This window comes from Phoca vitulina, unplaced genomic scaffold (genome assembly GCF_004348235.1).
Source record: "Phoca vitulina isolate PV1807 unplaced genomic scaffold, GSC_HSeal_1.0 scaffold8, whole genome shotgun sequence".
In the NCBI taxonomy this organism is placed as follows: domain Eukaryota; kingdom Metazoa; phylum Chordata; class Mammalia; order Carnivora; family Phocidae; genus Phoca; species Phoca vitulina.
Window position 1 is genome coordinate 57,322,156 of NW_022589711.1, and position 26,944 is coordinate 57,349,099.

The window sequence follows — 26,944 nt, forward strand, 5'->3', positions numbered from 1 at the left end:
TAATTAATAGCGACGGAGCTGAAGTATGAACTGGGGCTTTGGCTCCGGATTTCCCCTCTGTTCCCTCTGCTCACCACACAAGGGAGGGCAGGTGTAACTTAGTAACTGCAAGAGAAGACAGTGAGTCTGGGAAGCTCGAGAGGTAATCTAGCCCACTGAAGATTTTTTAATAAACAAAGAGCTTCTTCCAGACATGAGTCTATACAGAGCCATGACCATTATTACCTGATGGATTACCTCACAACCATTTACATCTGCATGGTGTACACAGAGTTGTAAATGAATGCTGCCCGCATGCTTTTGGCAATGTGTGGGTTGGAAAGGGTAAAACACGGATCCTGGAATGAAAAATTACATCTCCACATGGAAGGCAGTCTAACACATAAGGAGGAAGAGGAAGACCATATTTAGCATTTATATTCTACTGTGGTTGAGACGACCCTGTCGGAACAGGTCCTGGGGTCAGTTTCCAAGTACAAAATGAACATTCCTAAGTGGGAAGGTCCAGATGAAACCCAGATAAATAGACAAAGCAATTAGGTATGCAGAAAAGAGCAGCAGGAATGAGGAAAGATTGCAAGGGCAGTTCAAGTCAAAAGGCATGGAGAATTCTCCCACCCAGGGTGCTACCTGGTAAAAAAAAAATTCCTCGAAGGTCAGGTGGAAATGCTGATTTTTCTGGCCTGCCTAAAGGGGGCCTTCAGGGGTGGGGGTGGGGGTCTCTTCCAGAGAGCCGGCCACACTTAGGAAGGCCAGGCAGACTGAGGAGAAAGGGAAAGTGGTTCTTTCAACCTGTTTCATGTCACCAGCCCAGTGGCTAAGGGGCTGTCTGCAGGGGAGGATCTAGGTTGAAGGAGTCAATGAGGAGGCTGATCCCCTTTTTCTGAGCAAGGCCCAGATTTCCAAAATGGAAATGGAAGATGTGGGCATTTTAGTGCAGTATGAACTCCCCCTGGGTTGCCAAAGGCAGAGGTGAGGCTGGAGGGTTTCACCAAGCTCCATGCCATCCCCAGTCTGGCTGAACTGAAGCCCCATGTTGGGTGCAGGTAGTGTTGCTAAGGAAATGAAGCACTTCCCTCAGCAGACAGCCTGAGCTGGTCCAGAGGCCAAGGTCACCAGCTCCTCATTCCTCTCCCACCATGTGGGCAGGCAGAAGCTGGGTGTGCCTAAAAACAAATCCACCAAGAGACGCTCACCCAGCCACCCCCTTTCTCAAGCACAGTTTTGCCGGGCAGTCAAAATCACTTGCTGCTCATTCACGTACTCATTCATCCTTTGGTGACCTCCTGCTAAGTGCAGGTGCTGTGTTCGGGGCTGGGCAATTCAGACAAGCATGCAAGGGGGTCCCTATGAGAGGAGTTTGTCCCATGGACAACACAAACACAGGAACAATGTGATCAATACTTTAATCAAGGGTATTTCGGAGGAGGTGATGTTGGAAGCAATCACTCCGTGTCTTTCGGCTGTTTGTTTTTAAGCACCGAAGAGATGTAGCCCACAATTCCAAAATATGGATGATCACCCCCGTAATGACTGTATAAGACCCCTGATATCTTATCTCCCCAATCCCTATTTCACCCTGTCTCAGTCATCTCCTGGCCCTACCATCCTTCCATCCAGTGGTCTAGCCACACAGAAGCAATGGCCAGTCCCTGAACATGCCAGTTACTGCCCAGCCTCGCTATGTCTGTGAGGGTCCTTCCTTCTGCCTGGAAGGCCTTTCCCTTCTTGCTCTGCCCAGCCAAGTCCTAGTAATTAAACATTCCAGCTGGCCCAAATGTCAACTCTCTCTGATGCCTCCCTTGACCCTAACAGGAAGTACTCACTGCTCCTTCCTTTGTACTCTCAGAACCCATTTACGGGTCCCTGTTACCACGCCTGTAAACATCATATCGTAGCTTTTTGTTCCTGTGCCTTGCACCCACCTCCCACCAGACTGGGAGCTCTTCTCAGACAAGCTCCACGCGGGGGACACCAGCCCCTCAAGAAATGTGTACGGAAGTAGAAATGGAAGTTCCTGCTGCACAAACTCCCATGTCTTACCTTAATAAAAGCGCATTCAAAGTGATAGCCCAGGTTCGCGTCTGACAGGAGGGATAGGCCATTCACCTTCCCCGGCATCCACTGATTGCCCGGACTCTGTAACGCTCAGCGGGGAGAGGCAGGGGCAGAAATGGAGTGTAATAAAATCCAGTTTATGGAGTTTTTTAAGGGTATGAAGCATATCCTTAGATATGATTGTCTGAGCAGTAGAAAATACCTAGACTGATACACAAGACACTGTTAATAGAGCATGATTCTGGATTACGGGTAAAGGAAGTGATGAAGGGGCTTTTGTTTTCCACACCTTTCTGGGATGTTGAGAATTTTTGTCATGAGTCTCTGTCACTTTTCAAAGAAATAAGACATGAAAATGAATCTTCTGGCTACATTTAAAAAAAATTTTTTTAAGTTTTTAATTTATTTTTGAGTAATCTCTGTACCCAACTCACAACCCTGACATCTAGAGTTGCATGCCCTTCTGACTGAGCCAGCCAGGTGCCCCTTATGACCACATTTTAAATGAACCGATTCAAACTAGGTTAATAACTACAGTCTCACTAGAATATTCATAGCCGTGTCAATAGTAAGAGCAAAAACTAGAAATTGCACGAATGTCCACAAGCAGTAAAATGGATCAATCAGCTGTAATATATTCATACGATGGGAAACTATGCAGCAAAGACTGAATGCAACACAGCTACACACTACAAAATGAATGACTCTTCCAAATATAGTAAAGAAAAGAAACCGGACGCAGAAGAGTTTGTACTGTACAATTCCATCTATAAAAAAGAGAAATAGGCAATATTGATCTATGAGAGTAGAAGCCAGGATGGTGGCTACCTTTGTGGGGAGTGGGGAGAGGGAGTCAATGAGTAGAAGGGGGCATGAGGAGGTCTTTTGGGAGCAGGGAGCTGATAACGTTCTGTCTTGTGATCTGGGTCTAGATGCACAGAGGTGTTTGCTTTGTGAAAATTCATCGAGTTCTACACTTATGATTTGTGTACTTGCTTGTATACATGCTTCAGTAAAAAGTAAACAAACACACAAAATAGGTCACAGTTGAGATGTCCAAGCACTCCCTTACCTCAAGCTGATAATCTCTCTTAAGAGCAAGATGTCGACCTTCCAGCCTCCTAGACATTCAGCGATGGGACCACAGAGATGGGAGCCAAACTGTATGAGCACCTGTGTCCTGCCCCGAGGAAGACCCCACGTGCAAGGAGGAACAGACAGAGGACTGGAGCCCCTTCCATGGGGCAGAGAAGTCCGAGCTTTCCTGGGATGGGAAGCTGTTCTCATATTTTGCAGTTTTGCTTATGTAATTTGGCTACTTACCTGTTTTTAAACACTCTGATTGTTTGGCTCCATGTGGTAATAAAGGGGAAGGACTGCCTCAGGTTGAAGGGGCAGGCCGGATGCCCAGGTGAAGTCATATGATCAAATCCACGGATGGGACATTTCACCTGGGGGCTCCCTTACCAGTGGCCATGCCTGATCTTTCCTTTGTCCAACTCAAACTAAATGCAGCCCCCTCCACAGGCCTGACAGAGCTGAAGCAGAGGTGGGCGCTTAACAAGCCAAGCCAAGAGCTGAAAGGACCACCCTCCTTACCACCTGCTCTCCAGCTGCCACGCTGAAGCAGGCCCCTGAGAGAATCCACATTCCAGCCCCACCAGCCTGCTCTTCCAGCGGGCCCAAGGGGTGATGCCAAAGCGAGGCCTTGCAGAGCCCGAGGCGGGCAAGTTCTGAGCCTGCTACTCATACATGGGGGGCTGAACTGGGAATGTCGCAGTAAGTGTCAACCCCCGGCCATAAGGAACTCTCCACTAATGGCAGAAGGGAAGCAAAAAGAGGACTCTGAGTGGTCAAAATAGATTTTGACAAGTCGACACATTCAAGTTCATCCACTTCCTCATTGGAGGGGGCCCTGTGGCTCTCACCCAGAACCCACGGACCCTTTCTCTACGCCCAATTCAAACTCACTTGGTTGGTGGCTTTCCCTTGGCAGATCAGAGGCAAAAAATTACAGTAGCTGTGAAGGGCTGCTGGAGAAGCATGTTCTTAATATACGGACAAGTTCTGACTGACACACTAATGTGGCACAGGAGCAAGAAAACTTGAAAGATAAGACTCGGGATTCCCCCCTCCCCCAGATTCCAGCAGCTTGGGGGGCTCCTTCTTGGGCCTGGGAGGTAGAGCAGGATGTGGGGCTGTGACTGGTCCGACCAGAGGGCCCAGGAGGCTCGGGAGAGACAGCAGGGGCACTCGTACACAGTGGAGAGCCCACTGCAGAGCTGACTCCTTCCTGGAGGCTATGGGAGGCCTAGGAAGTTTCTGAAGACTTCACTCTACTGTTTTTTTCTTTTTAAGGTTTTGGGCTCAAGGAAGAAATCCCTCAGCCAACAGGTATCTAAATATGACATGTGTCCCCAGGTTTCCTGGAGAGTAGATGTTTTCTACAATCTAAGAATTGAAAGTTAAGAGAAGGAGGCAGGACAGAGGATGTCCTCAAGCTTAGGAAATGGACCAGGAGAGGAGTAAGTTCCCACTAGGCCCGTGGGTCAGAGGCCTGGCTTGTTCCTTCCTCACTATGACACCTCAGACGTGTTTGTTAACCTCTCGCTTTGACCCTCAGTTTTCACAGCTGCAAATTGGGTATTGTTGCTCCCTCTGAAGAGGATTGGGAGTATCAACCAAGACAATGTACATGAAGCGTCTATCATGGAGCTTGGCATCTAGGTGATGCTCAGTGAACAAAATTTCCATTCTCTTTCTAAAAGTGGCTTCACTGAAGACCAAGTCTTTTTGGCCCAGGAGAGTCATTCATAAGTCAGGTGGGAGTTGCTGGAGCGAGTTCCCAAGGAAGCACCAGGACTTCCGTGGGAGTGGCCAATAAGAGCCCTGAAGGCAAATGAGGGAAAGGCACAGAGGGAAAACAGCCAGAACGGAGACTTCATAGCGAAGTGTTTCAGAGCAAGGACTCCATTCAAGATCTGCTTTCAGCTCCTGACTCCCCACTCCTACTCTTAGATCTTAGACAAATTCCCTAACCTCTCTGTGCCTCAGCTTCCTCGTCTGTAAAACTGGTATAGGAATGGTGTGGACATCACAGGGCTGTTAGGAAGGTCAAGTGGCTTAGTACAAGCAAATCCCCTAACCAGCCTGCGGCAGCAAGGTACTCTTTCATCGCTGGCTGTGGTCCTGCAGCTTCCTTCCCTGGGGCTGAGGCGGCCCAGCAGAGTGGGGACTGGCGGGCTCCGGAGGGGCCCCCTTAGGTACACTCTCCCTCTCACTGAGTGCTGGCTCTTGTGACCTGGAGTGATTTATGGAACCTTCCCGGACTGAAAATTCCTCATCTGTGAAAAGTGGAGGTGGTAATAATTGTACCTCCCTCAGAGGACGGTTGTTGGGACTAAATGTGCTTAACACATGCGAAGGGTTTGGGAAAGTGTCTGGCTCATATTAAGCACTCAGTAAATGTCAGCTGTTATTATTCCCTGGCTATAAGGAACCCTGAAGGCAATATGGCCTCTGTTTGTTTAAAGAGACATTGAATCTAAAAAATTTTCTTTTCTCTCTTCCATTTTTAGGGTATTTACTCCTGAATTTGAGAAAGGAAGAGGCGCTAGCCAAATAGAGTTCTTTATCTCTCCCTTGAAGACAAAACAAGCAAACGAACAAACATTTCCTTACCTTTTTGCCATTGCCCTCAAGTCCCTTCCTCCATAGTATACCGGAAGGGACCATGTAGCCCACGCTCCAGCCTCCACCCAGGGCTACACTCACCACAACAGTTCTAATAGTGGAATGGGAGGCAGTTTCTCAAGGTGAGGGACCGAGAGCAGGACACGGCCACATTTCCCACCGCCATCTTGGTGATCGGCTGGAGGCAGAGTTGCCTGCTTTACACTTTAAACTGCTTTGGGGATTTTAGGGAAAATTTTAAAAGCTGTCCTCTAAGGGAACAGACGTTTTCAGGCTTGGGGCAAGGGACTTGTTTTTCCATTTTTCCATGTTGTTTCCCTGAAGACACACTGCACATTGAAGAACAAGGTGCAAGTTATCCTGTTGTAATTAAGTGAGTTTGGCTACCACTGGAGGACAAAAGCTAGGTTGCCCCTAGATGAATGTTCCAGAGGGCTGGTCACTCTTTTTGTTATCTTTTCCAGTCCTGTTACTCTCCTGGAAGAGAAGAAATTGTACATTAGAACATATGCTGTAAGTAATGTTCTAAGGAGGAAAGACTCAATGTACTAGACAAAGAACTTCTAAATACTGACACTTAACTCTTTTTAAAAGATTTTATTTATTTGAGAGAGAGAGAGTGAGTGGGGGGTGGTGAGGAGCAGAGGGAGAGGGACAAGCAGACTCTGCACTGAGCACGGAACCTGATGCAGGGCTTGATCCCACCACCCTGAGATCATGACCTGAGCCGAAATCAAGAGCCCTAACCGACTGAGCCACCCGGGCACCCCCTAAGAGTTAAGGAACTCTTATAAAGCAAAGATAACAAGAGAAGATGGGGAGTGGAATAGGGATGGGAGCAGAGGACATAAGTCACCAAGAAGGAGAAGCAGAAAAAAAGAAGGAAGAGGTGTGGAGAAAAGACATCAGAAACACTAAACAAAAAGGAACCAACTCTGTGCCCAGGAGTCAGCTTGCCAAGGTTGGTCATCATGAGTTATACCATCACATTTCACACTGCAGATACGGTGCCTGGGCCCAAGGACCTCCCTCTCCAACACAAGCTCCAAATTCCAGAATCATAGACTCTTAGAGCTAGAACAATCCTCTGCGTGCATCTATCCCACCCACTGCAGTGGTCCCTCTGCTCTATCCTTAAATCTTTCTGCATAAATGTGTCCTGTGGCAGGACACTCATTACCAGTGGGAGTGTTCCTTCACTGGCCACTCCAAACATCCCAAAGTCCTTCCTCATGCTACACTAAGCTAAAATCTGTTTCCCTGTGGTGTCAACCTGTTCTGTCCTCCATCATTTGGGGTTCAAATGATATTTCCTGGTGGTTTGCTGAGCAACAGAGGCACACGCTATTTCTCTCACATAGGGACTCTGGGGCCTGCCTGCCTTAGGGGAGGAAGTGGTTGGGGAGCTAACCTGGGCTGGGAGTCTAGCTGGAGAGAAAAAGCCCTCAGGGCTGGTAGCAACCCAGTGGCAGCACAGCAGGACTGGGGTAAAATCTCCAGCCACCAAACAGAAACGGTACTATCTGGGGAATGAAGAGAGGCACTAAGGGAAAAACTGTCCTTGAGCTGGCGTCAGAAGCAAAATGCTCTATTAGGAAATTAAGTATCATGGAACTGCTTGTTGAAAGTTCAGAGCACCTTCCCACCCATCAACTCATGTTCCCCGAGTCTCTTGCAAAAGCCAACAGCTCACGAAGGACCAGTGCTGGGTCCGGGACTCAAGCAGGGTACTCCAGGTTCCTTTGGTGAACCCCAACATTTCTTGGGCTATAAATGACAAACCAAGTGGCTTCTCTCTTTAAGATACACAAATGGAAGCCGAAAAGAAGGTGGGCAAATTTTGACTTAAAAAAAATTTTTCCCCTCAACATCCACATTGCATTCCCCAGGCAGGGGTGGTGGTACCCCACAGTCGGCTACCCCCTTCACTAGGGGCTCTCTCCTAACATTTGGCGTCTTTCCTCCCTACCACGGGCACGCAGGGTGAATGGCAGGGCACCCCAACATCCTGGGGGAGCGCAGAGAGCTGCCCCGCCTTCACAGGAGGGGGTAGAGGGGGCAGAGTGGGGAGAGGTTTGCTTATTTATTTGTTTCCTGGAACACCCTGTTAAGAATCTCAGCAATTGCAGTTAGTGCCCGATCGTTTGGCAGGCAGAGTAGCTTCTCGCCGTTCCCAGCTGCACGGGATCTAATTCGCAAATGCACCATCTTGCATTCAACACTTAAATGGAAAACAAGCAGTCCCGGAAGGGAGGCAGGCGGTCTAACTCTGCAGGCCCGTTTCGGAGGGATTTACGTTTCTAGGTCGGTTGACTGGTTGGTGCCATCCCCGGAGAGGATTTCTTTGAGCTCCGACCCTCTCTCATCTCATCTCGGGTCCAGAACCTATTCTGGCGGAGGTTGTAAACTGCAATTAAACAGGGGGAGCAAACGGAATTTGTTTGGGCCTTAGGCCTTGCCAGGATAAAATAGTAACCAAAATCTGTTTGAGAGCTCAGATTTTAAAGGGAGATACTGCTTATTCTTCCCCACTGGAAACCTGGTTAAAGGAAATTAAGGCCTCTCTTAAAGGTAACTAAGATTAGAGGGCTCGGTTTCCGTTTTCTGTGTTTCTGTGGGCCGAACGCCCAGGTCGGTCAGCGAGTTTCTCTCTGGGTGGAATGACGAATTCCTCTCGCCTGAATTCTAAAATGATAACTTTGCTTGGTGCTGCAGCTGCGAACGTCTGGCGCCCAGTGGCCCATCCTGGCGGTGGCGTTGCGGGGCGGGGAGTGGGGGTGGGGTAATAGGGGTGAATGGAGACGGGGAAGAGCCATGCCTCGGTGAAAAGTTGGGAGAGCTGCGAGGAGGGAAGTAAACGCGACTCTCCGCGGCTTCGGCCCCTTTAAGTGCTTCACTGACTCAGCTAAGCTTCCCCCTCAGGTCGCGTTTTTTATGAATGAAAAACGTCCTTACATTCATTATATAAACAAGCCTGTGCTGATTGGCCAATGGCCCCCGGTGCATAAATTATGTAAAACAGACCCTGAGGGGGTGGAGAGGAAAGCGATATTGACCAATGGGGGCTGGAGTGGATGGGGCGGCTAGGCTGGATTTGCCCGCAGACAGGGTAAACAAGACGTGATGGACAGGCGCAGGAGCGGCCTCGGGCCAATGAGAACCAGGCTGAGCTAGGACCGCGGGCCAATGGTGGCAGGCGGAGCAGCAGGCCCCGGGGGGCCGGGCCAGCGCTCCAGCCTGGTTGGCAGCTGCGGCGCAGAGTCCAGCCGCTGGTGCGCGGAGCGGTTCAGCGTCCCCCGAGCGGTTCGGCCCAGCCATTCGCCCAGGCGCCCAGGCCCGGTGCGCGCGTGCGTGAGCGCGCCTGCGCCCCGGGGCCGCTGCAACCGGAGGAGAGCGGCTGCCTCAGGTGAGGGGGCGTCGAGGAGGCAGGAGGGCATCGGAAGGGGTGTTCAGGAGCCGTTCCGAAGGGCTCAGCCCGCAAGAGTTCACTGGCTGATTCAGAATCCTCAAAGTCCGGGTGCACTTTCTATCTGGACTGAGGTACCCCCCCCCCCCGGGCTGGCCACCCCCTGCTCTCGTGGCCCGGTCCGGTTCGGTTCTTGGGAGGCGTAGGGTGGGGGTAGCTAACGGTTCCGGAGCGCTCGGAGAGCGGGTTTCCGCACGTCGCGGGGAGGCGCGGCCGGGCGCGAGGTGCGGGGGCTCTCGGGTGGGGATGGGGGGGGAGGGACGCGGAGTTGCGGGGCTTTACAGTCTCTGGAGGTCTGAGAGCCCGGAGGAGCCTTGGAGGCTCGCGAGAAGAGACGCCCGGCGGAGCTTTGCAGTGGGGAGGAGGGGGCGGGAAGCAGCTTGAAGGGGAATATTTGAGAGGTGATGCCCCCCCAAAGCACCAGGAGGGGTTAAGTGACACAGGCATGTGCAGCCTGAGGGGTTGGGGGTTGGCCAGGAACTTATGCAGGCCTTGCAAGTTTCAAATTGTGGGAAGTGGACACTCAATCCCCCAACTCCCACCCCAGCAGCCTGAGGGCGTCAGGCTGCATCGCGGTTCTCGAGAAGTCGGGGAGCATCAGAGCAGCGGCCTGGGGATAGTAGGGGAAAAAACGGGTGCGGAGGGTGGGGGGATGGAGAGATGCTGGAGCCTCTCACTGGATTAGCGATCTGTCCGCATTTTCAGAGGAGAGGAGAGCTCTGGAGGGAACCGAACTCCTGGTTGAGGAGTGCCAAGGAGAGATGTTTGGAGGTTGGGGGTGGTTGGTAGCGCCCGGCGCCGCAGCTCGGTTTTTATGAATGTGGATGACTTTATGAATGAAGCGGGTTTCTTTTCGTTGGCTCGCTGCTCCCTGCGGCTTTTTTTTTTTTTTTCTTTCCCTTTTTGTGAATGAAGCATTGAGCTTTCTTCCGAAATCTCTGGGGGTGAGGGGCCTGCGTCGGAGGCTGGGCGTGCGTTGGAAGTGGGGGCGGGGGCGCATCTGAAGGAGTTTTCATGAATGGGGAAGGCTGGGAATTGGGTGGAAGTGTGTCTTGTTTTGTGAATGGGGCCCAGCGCTAGGGATCCAGTTACAGCCTTTACCTGATGTGGCGGCCGCGGCTCGCTCTCCCATTCATAAAACCAGGCCCGCTGCGCGCCGCGGGGGAGGGGCCTCGATCGCGCCGCTGCGCCGCGTTAAAGTTTTCCTGGGGGCACCGGGAAGGGGGGACCACAAAGGAAGTGGTTTAAACTCCCTTAAGGCTTTAAAAAAAATTATACTTTAAACAAGATTTTCCTAGCCCTTGAACTCTGAGAGCTGCTTTAAAAATCCTCTATGCCTCTTTCTGGTTCGCGTATGGCAGCTTCTTTTATTTCATTTTTAAAAAGGTATTTTTGCTCTTCGTGGTGAAGTGTTTTGCAACGTATTTCATCGTGAGGCTCGGAAATATGTCCCCCCTCCTATCTCTTCCCCGTTGTCCCTTTCCCCCATAGACACTGACAGAATTTCTAAGGTCACGATTTAATCGGACAGATTTTGAAGTCTACAGAGGACTCATTTTCATGGCCCTCAACTCACTGCCGACGTTTCTCAGATTTTGTATACGGGTTGATGACATTTGAGAAAGAGGCTTTATTCTGAACGTTTAGCGCTGTTTGGAAGGCATACAGGCAAGCTAGCGGGCATGTTTTTCTAGGAAATTATGGACTGTGTGCAGTTTTGCTCCTCTCTCTCTCTCTCTTTGACTTTGAAAATTTCTGACTAGTTGGGCCAGAGTGCTGAAAGGAGGTTGACCACGAAGGGTTTTCTTGTATCCTGCTCACTTAAGAAAAACAAGTTGCGTGGAATTGTCCACTGAGAAAAAGTTCCCTATTTAAAATTTGTATGCAGGGTAAACAAAAGAATTATCCTTAAGCAGTTTGCTTTGTTTAGAGCTGGGGATAAATGAAATTACTGTTTTCCCCATTTTGTTGATTTAACTGCATTTCTATTTGGAGAATGAAACAAAGGGTTCAGGAAGATGGTACCTTCCTAAAATTGTTACTTTATTCCTCCCAAATTAGAAAGCGTTCCCTCCTTTACATTTGACCCTCAACCTCTCTTCCCAGCCCCAAGACCTGACAGTGCCGGAACAAGTTTAATTGGGGGGGGAGGGCAAGTTTGGGGAAAATTACTTCACTGTAAGAAACAAACTGAATTTTCTTTACATGGATCTTTTGCTTTTAATATTTTTTTAAGATCTGTGGTAGAGATGCATTTAAAGTCTGTGTGATGGAATTTAGTTTCCTTGATCCATTACTTTTCATGGCTATTTTATTTATTTTAGAAGTTGTTGATAGCACAGATATCTCTGTAAGTTGCCATAGGAATATTTGTGACAATACAGACCCTATGTCTGTTTGAACAGAAGAATTAGGTTTTAAAAGAGTGTTCTGTGAAGATAAGTATATCTCTGATCGATATATTCCTGGAACTATATATGGTGTCTTACCACTGACCTACAAACTACTTTTAGAAACACTATGTATGTCATATTCTTAATTGCCAATAATTTGGAATGCTTAAACCCATTTTCTCTACTTCCTGTCACTGTACTGTCAAAAATTAAATTATCTCTTAAAAAAAAAAAAAAAAAAAGACCTAACATTACAAATGCTCTGGAGAATCTTCTATTGGAGAGAATCTTGAAATCACCCTTTTATAATGAAAATAAGGGGTTTTGGTTTTCGTTTTTATAGGGAACAGATAGTAGCAAACTTATGATTAGAGAGAGAGGGTAGGAGGGCTAGGTAAATGGATTTGACACTAAGTACACTATGAACTTTTGATGCCCTTAATCAAGCACACCTTTAGTCTGTAAAGCTTACACTCTGAGTGGGCTTTAAGTACCTCAGAGAAAGGTAGCGATTTTGCACAGGTCCTAAAGAAAGAGCAGTAAAAATTACTTCATTTCTCTTCTTTGCTCCCTCTCAGTTAAAAATCTCCCAAATTCCTATTACAGGAGGACCCCTTTCCCCCCAGAAATTACTCAATGCTGAAACCTTTCAAAGTGATATTCAAGGCATTGGAAGCACCATGGATGGGTTTTATGATCAGCAAGTCCCTTTTATGGTCCCAGGGGTAAGTTTATGTGGCTTTGGTTTGTTTTGTTCTCCCTCTTCAAATATGAGTCTTCTCCTCATTGGTTTAGTGGCACAACCCCCTTTGACCCCTTTATTACCCCTGAGCCTTCACTGTCTTTTGGCCTCTTTCAGAAATCTCGCTCAGAGGAATGTAGAGGGCGGCCTGTGATTGACAGAAAGAGGAAGTTTTTGGACACAGATCTGGCCCATGATTCTGAAGGTAGTAAAGCTTTCCCTTTGGTTTGTGGCTTCTTCAAATGGCCCCCTGTGAGAGCCGCATGTAGACTCATCCTCCGTGTTCTCCCCAGCACAGGAGTTCTCATTCTGGTGTCTTCTGTTTTCAATTCCAGAGTTGTTTCAGGATCTCAGTCAACTTCAAGAGGCTTGGTTAGCTGAAGGCAAGTTTCTTGGCTGTCCGATTTTCCATATAAAACATTTTACTGCGTTTTGTAATAAAACTTAAATGTCTAAAATAAAAATCTCTTTTCCAGCACAAGTTCCTGATGATGAACAGTTTGTCCCAGATTTCCAGTCTGATAACTGTAAGTACCTTTCTGGTGGTGGCACATTTGTTCTGAAAACGTTTGGTCTTGGAACATCCATGTCTGGAAGACTTTTTTCAGCCATTGCCAGCATATTTGGACAGTGGAATGCATTTAGTTTCTTTAAATAGTTCAAAGTTAACCCTCAAAACTTTTGTTTAATTCTTTATTGGAGTTATTTCTAAAATGCTTTTACTCTATTGCAGATAAGATTTACTGAACATAACTTCATCCTAAATTTCTTTTTGCCTAAGAATATTGCAAGGCTTCAAGCTCAAAATTAAAGATCAGCTGACATTATATGTATAGGATGTTGGACTTAACATCCTTTAACCAGACGTTATTTTATGGTGTTTTTTTTGTTTGTTTGTTTTATAAATTAAGTCCTTGATGCAGATCATGAGTCTGACATTTTTTTCTCTTTTAAAGGTGCAGAAAATAGTTAATGGAAGATTCCAGTTAATTGTGGCTTCACCCAACATGTTGTCAATTTTGTCTCTACTTCTAAGTTGACACAGGGTGGTCACAGTGTGACCTGATTTACTCTTATTTTTCATGTAATTGTCAGGACTTTATCTTTCAGAGAGGAGTAAAAACTTATTCTTCAAATGGTCATTAAGTGCACCTATCACTGAGTTAATAAATGCAGTGGGAAGCTCAAAAGATGGCTCTCGGTGCTGGCAAGGGCATGGTTAGCTTTTTACTGATCTTTCCGGGCTGTCCTCAACAGGTCTGGGAGCTTTTATGGTCCAGGCAGAGCTCTCAAGGACAAAGCTGGCTGATGAAATGTGAGCAGCACGGGGCAGCTCTAGAGAGCATTAGTCACTGGCGAGTGAGCTGGTTTAAGAGAGGCCTGGAGAAAATGCTGCCTCTCTTGAGAGTTGCATCATAGAGAAATTCATGTCTCTTAGTCATAGTTTATAATAGCAAGCACCTGAGCCAGGCAAGCACTCGATTTCTCATTTTGCCCAACAAATTCTTCCCGCTTTGTTTGATCTTGTGTGTGTGTATGTGTGTGTGTGTTTATGTGTGTAAATGCCACAGGAGAGAGAGGGTATCTTTGTATTTAAGTAAAAGCTGACTGTTCTAAGTCATTAGATGAAAGCCTAGAGGTACCAGCTAAACATTCTTTAATGATATACCTCCTATTCAAGGCACAATGCCATGAAACTTTAAAAGGGAATAAACTGTAACCCACAAATGCATAGTTACCTTAGCGATGTCACAGCTTGCTATTGTTTTTTCTATAAGAAAGTAAATGTATGTTAATTATTGCCCTTTGATTGCTTACAAGTGATTGGGAAGCTTGCCACTAAAAGGCTAAATAAAGATAACCCAAATATTGTGTGTGTGCCTGTGTGTGTGTATGTGTGTGTGTGTGTTGCAAGATAAAAGACGGGATTTGTAATCCCACTTTGTTCTGTGTTGACAATTTGGCCCAGCGTTTCCATTTCCTACTCAGAGCAGCAAAAACTGCAGTCTGTTTGGGAGGTGGCTTTCTTGGCAGAAGTTCTTTGAAATGCTTTTATGACACTTTTGTTTGTTTCTCTGTAACCCAAAGAGTTAAAAGGGAGTTGAGATGACTGCATTCAGATTGATTTCATGTGCTGAAGCAAAGGTATGCTCTTTAGAGAAAGATGTCAGTAAACAAGATTTATATTTGGAGAGATGTTTCTCTGCAGGAATAGGCTAAAGTGAAGGAATCAATAAATGTGTTTTGGCTCCTTAGAAATAATTCCCACTCAGCCAATAGAATGTGCTAAATTCTTTAATTAAATTGCCATACCTACCTAAAATGGAGATGCTTTCAGAGATATTTTTGCTTACCAAGTGTGATGTGTTTTTTACTTTGTTTGCTTTTTGCTTTAACTTCTTAAGGTTGAGCTTTTCTGTCCTTTAAGGATAAAACAGATGGTTGAGTAGCCTCAAAAGTGTTTTAATAATTCTTTCCCCTTCTCTGACTCTTATTTCGGGAGATGGAGGTTTAAGAAGGAGGGCTTCAAATAGATCAGCTTGCCTTAGAGGTTCAGTAAGAGTACAAGGATGCAGTGGTATGTTCTGGAGCCGTTCATCCTTACTGGTATGTGTGACTGGTTTTCCTGCAGTTGTGACTGACCGTGTAGATGCATGGAAGCTGGCAGAGCCCGGGGCTGGGCAGACTTCTCTGTGAGCACGTCTCCCAGCCTTGGATTGAGGATCAGCTTTCACCGCAGTCACCTTCTGGAAGAGCCCATGATTATCCCAGGGGAGGGGGAGAAACTCATTCAAATTTAATAAAACCTTATGAGTTGATTTGAGTCAGCCAATCAATGAACTGTAAACCAAACTTGCACTTGCCCAGTAAAGCAAACCTTTTCCCTGTAGTAGCAAAAGCATTTGTAACAAATATTCTTCTGTGGCCTGACACACTGATTCTAATCTGTCCTTTTAATGATGATTTGATTAATTTTCTATATGTGTGTGGGGGGAGGTGTGTATGTGTATGTGTGTGTGTGTGTGTGTGTAAGAGAAAAAGAAATACTAAGTAATGTGGTAATTTTTATTTTAGAATGTCAGTTTTGAAGATTATGGCTTACTTTTTTCAGTAAGTGCTATGAGCTCAGCTTCTAAAGAGATTATATTTTGTAAATTTTCCTGATTTGGGTTCCTAACCATAGGCATCTATCTATAAGTGTGATTTGAATAAATTAAACCATTGTTCTTCTAAGTCTTATAGAAATGTTCAACTTACTTCTAGCTATATAGACTTCACCTTACCTCACAAATACAGACATTAGTATAAAGTATCCCCCCATCTGGAAATTCTTAAAGGTCAAATTCAAGGCAACAGAAAGTGCAACCTATAGACAAGAGGGGTTCTGCCAGTGCCCCCCATTGTCCCCTGGTCCTGAGAAGTAACCTTGAAGATCCCAGACTGGGCTGCAGGTACCTTGTAGAGATAGTCTTCCCAACCCCTTCGTTTTACAGAGGGGATAATATAAGGTCCAGATAACTGGAGAGACTGACTGGTGGTTTGGGGCAAATGGGAGAGGTTAGGTGAAATGAGAAAAAGAAATTGTAAAATATTATCCTTAAAGAAGCTCTCACAGAGCTGCAGAGCCGGGGATACTGGCACATGCAGGTGTGGTCCAGGCTCTCTCTCATGATTTCAAAAACCTAGAGCCAACCCTCAGGGAAGACTTAGGGAGACTGTTGGCCACCCAGTTTGTCACCTCAGTTCTTTTCATTCCATGATCCTGAAAAACTTATTAAGTATCTTGGTGCTTTGAGTTTTTCCATCTAGGATTTGGAAGAAGCCTATAAAACAGAAAAACTATAAAACTGACATCTTTATTATAAGACATACTGGTGTACATACAGATAAAACTGTGTGTATGTATATATCTTATATAATATAAATAAGTGTGTGTATGTGTATTAACACAGAGCTACAAACCTGGAAATCTGAGTCAGTGGTTAGATGTGTATACATTTTTACTCTACATTTTCACTGTACATTTTCATAGAATTAACTACAAATCAAAACCATGGATAAGATTGGAACTCAAAGTGCTTAGGTTTGGGGAGCTTACATTAATTTTTCTGGACTAACTTGGCACTTAAAGGTATTACTAGATTGTAGCATATAAAAATAGTACTTTTTAAATGGAGATTTCAGTTCTAATTTTCTTTTAATCACACTCATTTGTTTTAGTTGTGATATTGTGAATGTTTACCTGTCAGCATCTTGTATAACAAAAATATTTTACACTGGGGAAAAGTCATGATAAAAATCTTATTTTAAAACCGTGGCCTCCAAAGCAAATATAATTTAGAGAACTGTTTGAAAATCCAAATGACCTTATGTTCCCCTTGAAGTGTTCTTTTTTAAATCTGTGTTTCAAAAAGAATGGACCGATTGAAGGAAGTACTAGTAATTTCCTAAGGACTGGCTAATTAACTGATAAAATCGACTTTTCATAAATACATTGTAATAGGTGACTCGGGAAATAGAATTAACTGTTATGGCAGCCCTTGAGCCTAAAACACATTGATCTTAATCCTGTTTTAGTAGGAGATTATTCAGCTGGACTTTTTTTTTTTTTTTTAACTACATATGAAGTTGATAGAGTAGAGGCCGGGCCTTCCTTTTGGAGAGGGTACATCATTTGGGGCCCAGTTTGGAGCAAAACTCTTGAGTTTACTTGCTTTGTGGTCATGGGCCATTTCTATTTGAAAAGGTTGTCCCAAAGTCTTTTGTTTGGTAAGAAAGTAACAGTAGGCACTTGGGAAAGGAGAGATGTGAGGGAGTCAAGGTTATCAGTTTGTCCTTTTTGAGAGCCAGAGGTTCTGAAGGTAGGAGAAGACAGAGGAGTGCTGCTGGGGGGGATGGGGGGATGTGGAGGGGAGAGGTCATTTGACTCCAGGCTACAGTGTATCTTTCAAAGTCTTTGTTAGCTAGCCCACTACCTTACCACTGAGAGGTGCTAAGTGACTTGAAATCCTTCCTGTTTTGATAGCCTCCAAGATCCTTAGACCTGGACTCTTAAGGCTCTAAGACCTAGAGTCCCCATTTATCTAAGAGAGCCAAGTGTTCCCACAAAATCTATTTTCTCTAACATTAATTCAGTTAGGCTTATTACAAACAATGACTTTTTCTCTTCCTCTTTGATGTCTTTCTGCTCTTAGCCCTCTAATAAAACCCAGTAACCTTTCCAGTCCTTTGTGTTTGGCAAGAACTTGGGACAGGGAATTACATGTGTGTCTGCCCGGCAGACCACTGATGTAGATTCCAGAGCTAACAAAATCCTGGTATCATTCAAGAACTCACCATCTACCCCGTTTCAGCATTCTTTACTTTTATAAGATTAAGACATGGGTAGCATGATAAAGCTGGGGATTTGTATTATCTGCCATTTCTACCATCTAGGAATATCACTGTTTTAATTTCAGTCTCAGAAAAAAATGTTCGTTGGAGGGGGGGGGTTGGGGGGGGTGTGTGCTTCTCTACCAAGAGACTGTCCCCTCCACATGTTACTCGAGTTTTAATGGTGGTAGAGTAGATCCAGCCTCAGAGGCTGACAGCCCCCTCTCAGGCGCACGGCTGCCCTTGAGGCAGCTTGGGCCCCATCTGTGCCCTGGCACACAGTGCTTCTCCACTCGGAATCCAAGGAGCTCGGAGTCTTGTCATGTTGCAGCTCCCAGCTCTTGGACAAGCGCCAGGCATGCTGATGCCAGTACGGGATTAGGTTGCTTTTTTAAAAATTCATTTTGTGAACTCATCAAGCTCATTTAACAGAGGCTTTGGTCGTCAGTTTCTATCATTGTCCCAGCCCTCTAAGAGGCTCAGCTTGGAGGAGAGGCCAAATACTAGGTCCCTAGTGTATATGCGGGTGGGCGCGCCTGAGAGAGAGAGAGAGAGAGAGTGTGTGTGTGTGTGTGTGTGTGTGTGTGTGTGTGTGTGTCTGTAACCACAATGTAAGTACTCCTTTAGGCTTGGCAAGGGAGTAGCAGCTCTTCTCAGGGAGAAGAGCCCCCACAAAGCAAATAAAGGGTGTTCCCCTGCCCAGAATGAGGAAGCATTGGTAGAAAGTTGCAGCACAGGGCACAAAGACTCCAGGGAGCAGGATAAGATCTAGCTATCAAGAGGCCAGGAGTTTGCCACTGGTCTGCAGAGCAGCCAAGACATTGAATGGAGATTCTGTGGTCAGGAAAACTATAGAGAAATTCTTCCCATGTCGCCCTCTGAGCTCACTTGCTTGGTGGGCAGGGTGGGGCAGGCAATGAGAAGAGGTAAACAGAAGATATTTGAAAATAGCCAAATATGTTATGAAAAAAAAGAACCAACCCAAGAGCTAATTTATCTCCTGGATTTGATTTTCACAAAGTAGTATGCTTTTCTTGAAATAAACTCTGGCTGTCAGACTGGCTTCATCAGATCTTCTTCGGGGTAATTATTGAAGATTTGAAAAAAATCTCTAAGAAACCAAACCAGTTTTTAGCCTTGTACTTTGCGTTGTCCTTGGAGTAGATTTCACCCGCCAACCCCAAGATATCCATGCTCTTCCCTTTTGATGTCTCATGGGCATGGGTGGGGGGGGGTGGGGAGGGAGGATTATAAAGCTTTCAAGCCGGATGTGAAGCGGTAAAGGAACTGTGAAGCTGTTCATAATAGGTAGCTCGCACCCTCCCCCCTCTGCAGCCAGAGAATCTAGTAGTGTCTCCAGAGACCCTCTCCCTTGGGGAGGATGCCAGGTGGCTCCCCATGTAGCTATTGGCAGTGAATGGAAAAGCAAGGAGTCTGGAAAGGCTGACTTCCATAGAGAGCTGTCCTCTAAGGCAAACCAGCTTGCCTGGGGGCAGGAGAAATACAGTGAAGTCTTTTTCTCTCAGCTGGTAGCTACAGTCAGATTCTGAACAGGGCAGCACTAGATAGTTTTCTTTTGCCTTTCCCCCTTTTGCCAGAGGGCACTTGCCGACCTTACTTGGAGCTGACTTGCACATCCTTGCAGATTTCATCCAGGGTCTTGGCCATCTGAATCTTAGGGAGGGTGCAGAGCAGGCAGGCGCCTGCAGTGTCTGAATTTCTTACATAAACACAGCGCACTGGGCGAGCTAGCGTCCCTGTGGCGACAGCTGGGCTCTGCTCCGTCTGCCCCAGCGAGCTGAGCTGCTGAGTCCCCCTCCTGCCTGAATGGAGCATTCCAAATTGGTTGTGAATGGAGGGCGGGGCTCCCTTGCAGACTTTTTCAATGAATAACCAGACCCTATTGTGCAGCCTGTGGAAAAACAACCAACTCAAACAACACTGGGACTGTTAGAAATATGCTTGTGATTGGCAGCTTGGAGAACCTCCAAAATTAGTTTCCTTTGGCTTCCCTGCTGCTCCCTGTTCTCTGAGCCTGGGCTTAATGAGCCTGGGCTTAATGGGGTTCCAGTTTTCTTTTAAGTCCTGGCTTTAACCCTGCAACTGCCAGGCAGATGGTCTGGGCTTCTGGGGTAGGGCTGCTACTGACCAATGAGGCCGCACCCCCCCCACTTTTTTCCTCCCGTTTTACGCTGGAGCTGTCCAAAGGGGCTGCTAATAGAAGAGGGTGGTTTAGCTTCCCTGGAGAGAGAGGTGTTGAGACTTGATCTGAAGATATTACCCTTTTATCTGCCACTTGCCGTGGGGCGGTGGCTTTAGCTCCCACTGAAGATTCCTGCCTGATCTTCTGCTGTCAGCTCCAGCCCGGACTCCAGGCCCGAGGATCGATGTCTGCGGCAGCGCAGAGATCTCTTGGTTAGGCGTGCATTTTGACTCGGGAATGACAAAGCTGTAATTTCCCTACTCCTTGGCCTTCTCTGTCCTGTTTAATTTCCCACTGTGGTCAGATCCATGTCATTTTAAAATGATACTTCTCAGACTGTTACTCAGCTCCAGGGGAGCCTCACTCTGGCTGTGACCCTTCCGCCCGGGCACTCGTCAAATGCCTTGCCTCCCCACGAGCATCCCAGGAAGTACCAGAAAGAACCCAGCCTCTGAGCAACCCCAAAACCAGAGCGGCCTCCTCACCCCAGATGAGGCCAGGTTCTAGGGGTACGCTTGCCTCAGTATCCACTCGAAACATCCTCCACCATCTTGGCCAACAGCTCACAGACCCACCCCGAAAGGGCTATGTGCGCTAGACCAGGGCCATGGGATAAGCATGAAAAGGACAATCAGTTAAAAAGCAAAACAAAACTTAATAATACTGATTCAGTGCAGCTTCCTCGGAGTTTTAAAGAGTTCTTGTGAGTTCCTGCTCCTCATCCTCACACCTGAAATGAGGCTGTTGGCATTTGTGTTTCACTACAAGGTTTGTTGTTGTTGTTGTTTTTCTGAAGTATTTCCTTTGTTATAAATTGAGCCTGCAAGAATGTCTTCCTTTCCCTATTAAAAAAAGAACAGGCCTGGGCAGATCGTCCTTTTGTGAGAGAGTTTGAAACCTCTCAGGACGTAACCCTAGATATCAGCTGTGTAAGAGGATGCTGATATTTGTGCTTTTCTAGTGGGGCTGAGGAGGACTTCAGCTTCCAGAAACACTTTTCAGCTGAGTGCCTGGAAAGGCTTTGTGACTGCCTGAAAGGGCAATTAATGAGGGTCCTTGGTACTTTTCCCATAGAAAAGGTCGAGTGGAAGAAGGGGATGTGTCTTCTACGCGGCTGCCCCGCCCACAGTAAAGACCAGATCCTGGAATGCCTACCCGAGTTGTCCTAATCAGAATCTTAATGGGGAATAACTTAGTAGGGATAGCTTCCCTGTGCTGAAGGATTCCTCAGGTCAGAAGATTTCTGCCCCTCAACTCCCTTTTCTTTCCTTTCCCTCTCCATGGGCTCTTTCTTGAGGAGTAAGGAGACAGCCGCAGAGGGCCTTAATGTCATCTCTATTTTGACAAATATTAAACTTCATCCCTGCTTCCCAATTTACATTCTTGTTAAAACGGGAAACAATCTCTCCCAAAGCAGAGAAGCCCTGTGTTCTGTTTCTCTCTGCTGCAGCCCTAGCACTGAGCTCTGCACACGGCCAGTCCTTGGTGAATGTATTCTGCACACCACATTCTCTGTCAGGTTCCCTTCCCGCCCCATCTTTCAACAGCCCCCAACACCAGCTTCTAACTGCTCAGAGAAGCCGAGGATCTCAAAACCAGAGTTCTGAGAGTCCTTGGGATGACCTTAGAGATATGTAGGAAAAAAAACTAGTTAGGACTAGTTCTCATTTTCTGATTCCTCCTTTAAGCCCATACACAAGCCAAGTCTTCCTAGGCTGCGTTTAGACTTCGTGCAGCTAATGCTCTGTTTCCCAGTAAGACTGCACGTGCTAGAGTCGAGTCACGGTGTAAACACCCTTGACACGTTTGCCGAGTTTCTGCTTTTAGGAGAAGGAGGGCCATAAATAGAGGAATGGTTCTCAGAGAAGCTGATTTCCCTAATTTCTCTAGAGTTTGGGTTTTCTCCTGTCAGATTTTTAAGTTTGAAGTCAAAGATAAAATTTTCCACCATGCTTAAGTCCTGTTTCAAGTATCATTAACACTTTCCTTAAATGCTAGTTCAGATGAGAATCATGTAAATTGGGAATAAATTATAGGAAGGAGGTTAAAGAAAGTGTAGTTTTGCGGGGTTTTTTCCCCATTCAGGAAAAATGCCCTGTTTCCCCTTTTCTTGACGGTGTGGGCCCCCCTGTGAGCAGCCCTTCATGGTAAAATCTGTGGTTGACGTAAGGCCCACAGGAGAGGAAACCATCCCGTCATCTCTACCGCAGAGGCTCTCTTCAGACCTGTTTCTCTCACAAGTGAAAATCAAACAAATAGTTGTCTATCATATTGGTGAAAGTTGAATATTGAAATTCTTTGGGCAGCTCCCCCAGGAAAGGAATTAGGATGAATAATGCTCAAATTTTCCTTTTGTGGTAAGCAGGCCAGTAAGTCACTGTTTCATCCTACTAGTCTCTTTAAGCTTGAAAGTAACCAGTCGCCCCAGGTGGAAACCAGCTCTCCAGGCTGTGGGTCTAAAAAGCCCCACCCGGTGGTAGTCGAAATGGGATGTTCATTCAAAGCCAGGGGAACCACTTATTTTTATCTTGACTCTCCTCTGAGTCAGCTCTGTACACTCGCACAAGCCTTTTCCTTGACTGTCACACGCTCTGGTTTCTCCAATTGCCCAAAATTTGGGGATGTGACACATTGATGCAATTAGATATATGCATTCTGTACAAAATATTTTGGTGGAAGAGCCCCATCTTAGTTAATACACAAGCCTTACCTCAGTCAGGGTGGGGCCGGTTCTTTTCGAAGCTTGCCCTCTCTCTTTTTTTTTTTTTTTAAAGATTTTATTTATTTATTTGACAGAGAGCGAGAGAGGGAACACAAGCAGAGGGAGAGGGAGAAGCAGCCTCTCCACTGAGGAGGGAGCCCAATGCGGGGCTCGATCCCAGGATCCTGGGATCATAACCTGAGCCGAAGGCAGACGCAGGCTGAGCCACCCAGGCGCCCTGCTTGTCCTCTCTTTAATTTCTAGCTCTTCTATTCAAGGCTTCTGGGTTTCCATTTTCAGATTCTAAAGTAATAATCCTAAGTTGTTAGGATAAATGAGTCCTTTGAAGAGAAGAAACTGCACAGATCCAAGCCGTTTCAAAAATAATACTGAGGTGTGGAGAGTGTGAACTTGAGGTAAATCTGAAACTAGTTCATCTGGGTCAGAAGGAAAAAAAAAAAAAAACACCTCTCTGCTACCGTTGGCATTAAATTACCTTCCCAATTTGATAACAGCGGTTTTCTGTTTGGAAATGACTACTTGAAAGATTTGCGATTTTGTACCGAGAACAAGAAGGAGCTGTTCTGGGATAGACACTTTTTCTTACCCACACTTCCGCATCTGTGAGTCAGGACATCCCTGATTCAGTACCGATGTCCAAAGTGGGTCCCTCTTACTAACACGACCACTTCTTTCAAGGAGGATCCATACAAAGACTCTCTTTCCTTCTATTTTAGCCAGACTTGGAATAGAAACCTTCAAAAATCACCAGTGTCATTCTTGTTAGTACTGATAAAGTTTAAAGAAAGGGCAAGGTCAGTATCCGTAATTCTATTTAGCAACTGGTCCTCTTACTTGATGACCGAGGAAAGACATGACCAGCCAACTTTTTTACCCTGGCAAACTTGCCACTGGACCATAGGTCAGCCCGTGAGGACTCTTGCTCCTAAGGCCTACAACAGGCCGGTTATTACCCTGAGCTCTTCCCAGAGCCCACTCTGCCTTTGAAGGTGGGGGGCACTTTCCAGCCCCTTGTAACAGAAGAGGCAAATAGCCATGAGGACCACTTTGGCTCTTCCTAGTGAAAGCTCTCCCCATCCCCCCCAACTGTCTCTCCTTTAGAACCTGGATGTCATCCTTGGCTTGGATCACATTTTCTCCTCTCTGGAGGGGAAATAAAGAGGTAGGGAAAGCCTTGAGCCCCCCCGGAGGTGGGGGTGCCCCCCCATATTCTGAGTGGTCAGCTTGCATGGTAATATCCCACCTTTTGGGTTGCAGTTGTGCATTACACAGTGACCTCCCAAACTGATTTTCATGGGCAAAATTGAGTTTTTCATCTTTTGACCAAGAGTATTCCAGCTGGTGATTTGATTCTGGGATACCGTGTGCGAGTTCTGCCGGCCAGCTGCTGCCATTGCTGGAAGAGACTGGGGGCGGGGGGGGGAGGAAATTTTTTGTGGGATGTTGTAATCATGGCTCTGAGCCTAGCAGAGGCAAACCTCCAAATCATCCCATTCCCCTTCCCATTATGTGAAGTCACTAGATGATACAAACATTATAGTTCAAATAATATGATCCCAGCAGTATAAGAATACCCCCGATAAAGCCCTTTCCTGTAAAGTATGACCCCTTGTCAGGTCAATCACAGAGAAATGTAAATCCTTTTGTAAGTGTAAAACCACCAGTTTTTATCTTTTCCTGCTTTTACCCTTGCCAGAGGGCTTTGTTGGGAGTTCTAACAGAAGCTTCCACCCGGGGGCCCCTTGAGCTGGAACTGCAGATGTGCTTTGGCATCTTTGAAGCTGGATTTCTCTGTTGTTGAATCTGTGTCCTGTCATATATTCCACATTCCAGGGAGCAGTAAGGACATAAAATGCCATAACACCGGCCCTATACAAGACAAAATTTAGAAACACTTTACTTTCCAGAGCCAGGGTGAGCGCTGCAGCCTCTTGTCGTTGATCCAACAGCAACCCTATAAACAGCCAGCATTTCCCCAGAGAAAGCAATGTTCTGCGAGCTCAGTATGTATCTATGGCCCAGCCTAGACCCATGTTGCTGTCAGCTCCAGTCCATAGCAGAGATTTAGGGCTATCCCAGGTAAACAGAAGATGGAGAGGCTTACAGAGCATGGTTTCATGGTTTTAACTGCTTCATGGTATCAACTCCGTTGTCTAATTTAAAACCTAGGTGGGAGAAATTCTATCAATAACTCTCATTCCTGTATCCTGGGAGGAATTCTCCTGCCTTTGCAGGTAGCCACTTAGAGATATTTCAGATACCACTTTCCACTAATGCTATATTTATACATTTTCAAAGTTGGGCCAGTGCTTTTCTAAGCTCCTTTTCTTCCCTTTAATTTCTAACTCTTGTATTCAAGGCCTCTGGGTTGCCATTTTCAGAAGTCTGAAGTAATCTTCTGATGTCCCCGCTAACCCTGTTTTTCCGCCGCCCCCTTTGTGAATTGAAAGTGGTCTCTCTGGAGATGTAGTCTCCACACCATCTTTCAAGTAAGTGCCTCTCATGTTTAATAGGAGCTCACCAATGTGAATCCCTGGGCTTGCATCCCAAAAAAGTTGCCAGCTCTTAATTTCCAAATACTTGGTGTAACCTCATCTATCTTATGGGCGAAAAAGGGTATCTTCTTCCCTCACTTCTTTTCCTTGAGCAAGACCTGCTGTGGTTTCACTGGTTATTCTTTTGCTCTGGTATTCCCCGACCATGTTCATGCAGGGTCAGATGACTTGAATCTCACTTTTGGATGATCCTTTCTGAATACCAGTGTAACCCCAACCCTATTTGTTGGATCTGCTTTTTCCCATAGTCCATGTCATGATGGCAAGGTCAAAGTCCTTTTTTTTTTTTTGAGCTTATTATATTACCCCAAGTTTCTAGTTCTCAATCATGAAAAATAGAGTGGGGGTTTTGGGGGGTTTTTTTTGTTTTTGTTTTTGTTTTTTTTTTGTCCACACACTAATTCCTGAAGCCTCTCTTTTGCTGACTGTAGGTTTTTCCCACTGCATAGAAGAAATCTGATTCCTGAAGCCAGATGTTCCGGGAACTAGCTTTATCAGTTCCTAATTTGGCTCTTGTGATATTTATCGTACAGAAGATAATATTGGCCATATAGGAAGGGCTTCTAGAATTGTTAATTGATGAATTATGCTACCTCATGGTTGATTCTGTACCCTGGGGCCCATAAATATATACCACCAGGGTGATGATACTCAGTCCTCTCGTCCCTGACTAGCAACAGGACAAGTAGTAAAAAATAACCTGGAGTAATCAACACCATAACCCCCCCACCACCACCATGATTAATCACCAATCTAAAGTCCTAAATATTGCCACCGTGCCAATCCTAAAGAGAACTTTCCTTGTACCTACTGATACCAGATTCTATCCCAGGGAGGAAGCCTTGCTTTCTTCATGTAGGACTTTGCCCAGGACAAATGAAACTATTCTTGCTGAGATTGCAGAAAGAGTCTGCCCTGAAGTAGTGTATGTTCACCTAGGTGTTGTCTGCTTCAGATTGTTTGTCACATCTCCCATGAGTTGTGTAGAGAGCTTTCATTCCACACCAGAGTCCTACTGCTTGCTATGTTTTGGGAATCTTTGATTCCCAAAACATAAATGCACAGGGGATTCTCCAAGCCAGCATACTTTTAAAACACAATTTAGGGCTTTAGTCCGCATCCCGTTCTGATCTAGCCAGGTAAGCTAGGTTGGTCCAGTTGAGGCCTTCAGAAACTCTTGTGCCTTTTTTCCCTAAGGCTCAGAGCACCAAAAGCCAAGGCCACCCATTTCAAGCTGCTTCTTCTGGCTCTGCTCAGCCTTTATGGACAGAAGGAGCCAAACCAGCTGCTTAGAGAGGAAGAAAACAAAGGAGAACCTCAAGGAAGAGGACTGTAATTCTTTTTTATTTTGCCAACCTTCACAGATTGGTGATGACTACATTGTGTCCTCTTGAGGACTCTGGGGATAAAATCTAAAGAGTTGTCCAGCTGTTCTGGTAATGTTCTAAACCTGTTGTGCACGTATATTTACAAGGGGTAGACATTCCCCATCTTTTTCCAAGAATGCTTTGTGGTCTTGAGTTGGGAATATGTTTTAGTTTCTGTTACGTGTGTATTGATATGTATGTGGAATTACTGATAGATTTTACTTTTATTAATATTTTTTACTTGTATAATTACTGTCTTTTTACCCAGGCAATGGTAAAGGTGGCCATGGGCCATACTCCTGTTGATAGCAGTGGCGATTTTCATTTTGCCCTCTCTTGGGTGTTCCTTTCTCCTTTCTAAGTGGACCAGGG

At 46.0% G+C, this 26,944-nt stretch overlaps 1 protein-coding gene across 2 annotated transcripts in view; it reads left to right on the forward strand.

The window, feature by feature from the left end:
* The first annotated feature begins 8,977 nt into the window (after window positions 1-8,977).
* The window catches only part of ETV5 (ETS variant transcription factor 5), a 58,929-nt gene continuing 40,962 nt past the window's right edge, over window positions 8,978-26,944 (forward strand). The window contains exons 1-5 of one of the 2 annotated variants that reach the window (XM_032406965.1): window positions 8,978-9,157; window positions 12,217-12,335; window positions 12,470-12,557; window positions 12,688-12,735; window positions 12,829-12,879. In XM_032406965.1, the coding sequence (XP_032262856.1) occupies window positions 12,291-12,335; window positions 12,470-12,557; window positions 12,688-12,735; window positions 12,829-12,879 (232 nt within the window). In that variant the 5' untranslated portion in view covers window positions 8,978-9,157; window positions 12,217-12,290. The other variant, XM_032406966.1, reaches the window with a different exon arrangement.